Source organism: Antrostomus carolinensis, unplaced genomic scaffold (genome assembly GCF_000700745.2).
Source record: "Antrostomus carolinensis isolate BGI_N321 unplaced genomic scaffold, ASM70074v2 scaffold19140, whole genome shotgun sequence".
Taxonomy (NCBI): domain Eukaryota; kingdom Metazoa; phylum Chordata; class Aves; order Caprimulgiformes; family Caprimulgidae; genus Antrostomus; species Antrostomus carolinensis.
Window position 1 is genome coordinate 2,101 of NW_010289354.1, and position 249 is coordinate 2,349.

Genomic DNA, 249 nt, shown 5'->3' on the forward strand with positions numbered 1-249 from the left:
CACTGTCACACCACTGCCGGTGACAGCACAGAGACTTCACCACCTCCCACCTGGCAGGAGGGAGCTGAGGTCTCGCTGGGTGCCTGGGCATCACAGCACCCACTCCCACATTAGATGGGGCTTATCCCGGGTGGGGTGGGAGGGCAGGATTCATGGGGTTAATCCCAATTCCCATCTCTCCAGGGGGTGCTGTGACCCCAGCCAGGACCAAACCAGAATACGTGTCTGGATTTAGACAAAAAAACCCCC

The 249-nt window shown here is 58.6% G+C and overlaps 1 protein-coding gene across 4 annotated transcripts in view; it reads left to right on the top strand.

The window, feature by feature from the left end:
• The window catches only part of LOC104526672 (delta-type opioid receptor), an 8,718-nt gene that overhangs the window by 2,086 nt on the left and 6,383 nt on the right, over window positions 1-249 (top strand). Inside the window, exon 2 of one of the 4 annotated variants that reach the window (XM_029085536.1) lies at window positions 65-69. The exons of the other annotated variants lie outside the window; for them this stretch is intronic. Within the exon in view, the coding sequence (XP_028941369.1) occupies window positions 65-69 (5 nt within the window). The remainder of the gene's footprint in view (window positions 1-64; window positions 70-249) is intronic. 4 annotated transcript variants of the gene reach the window in all.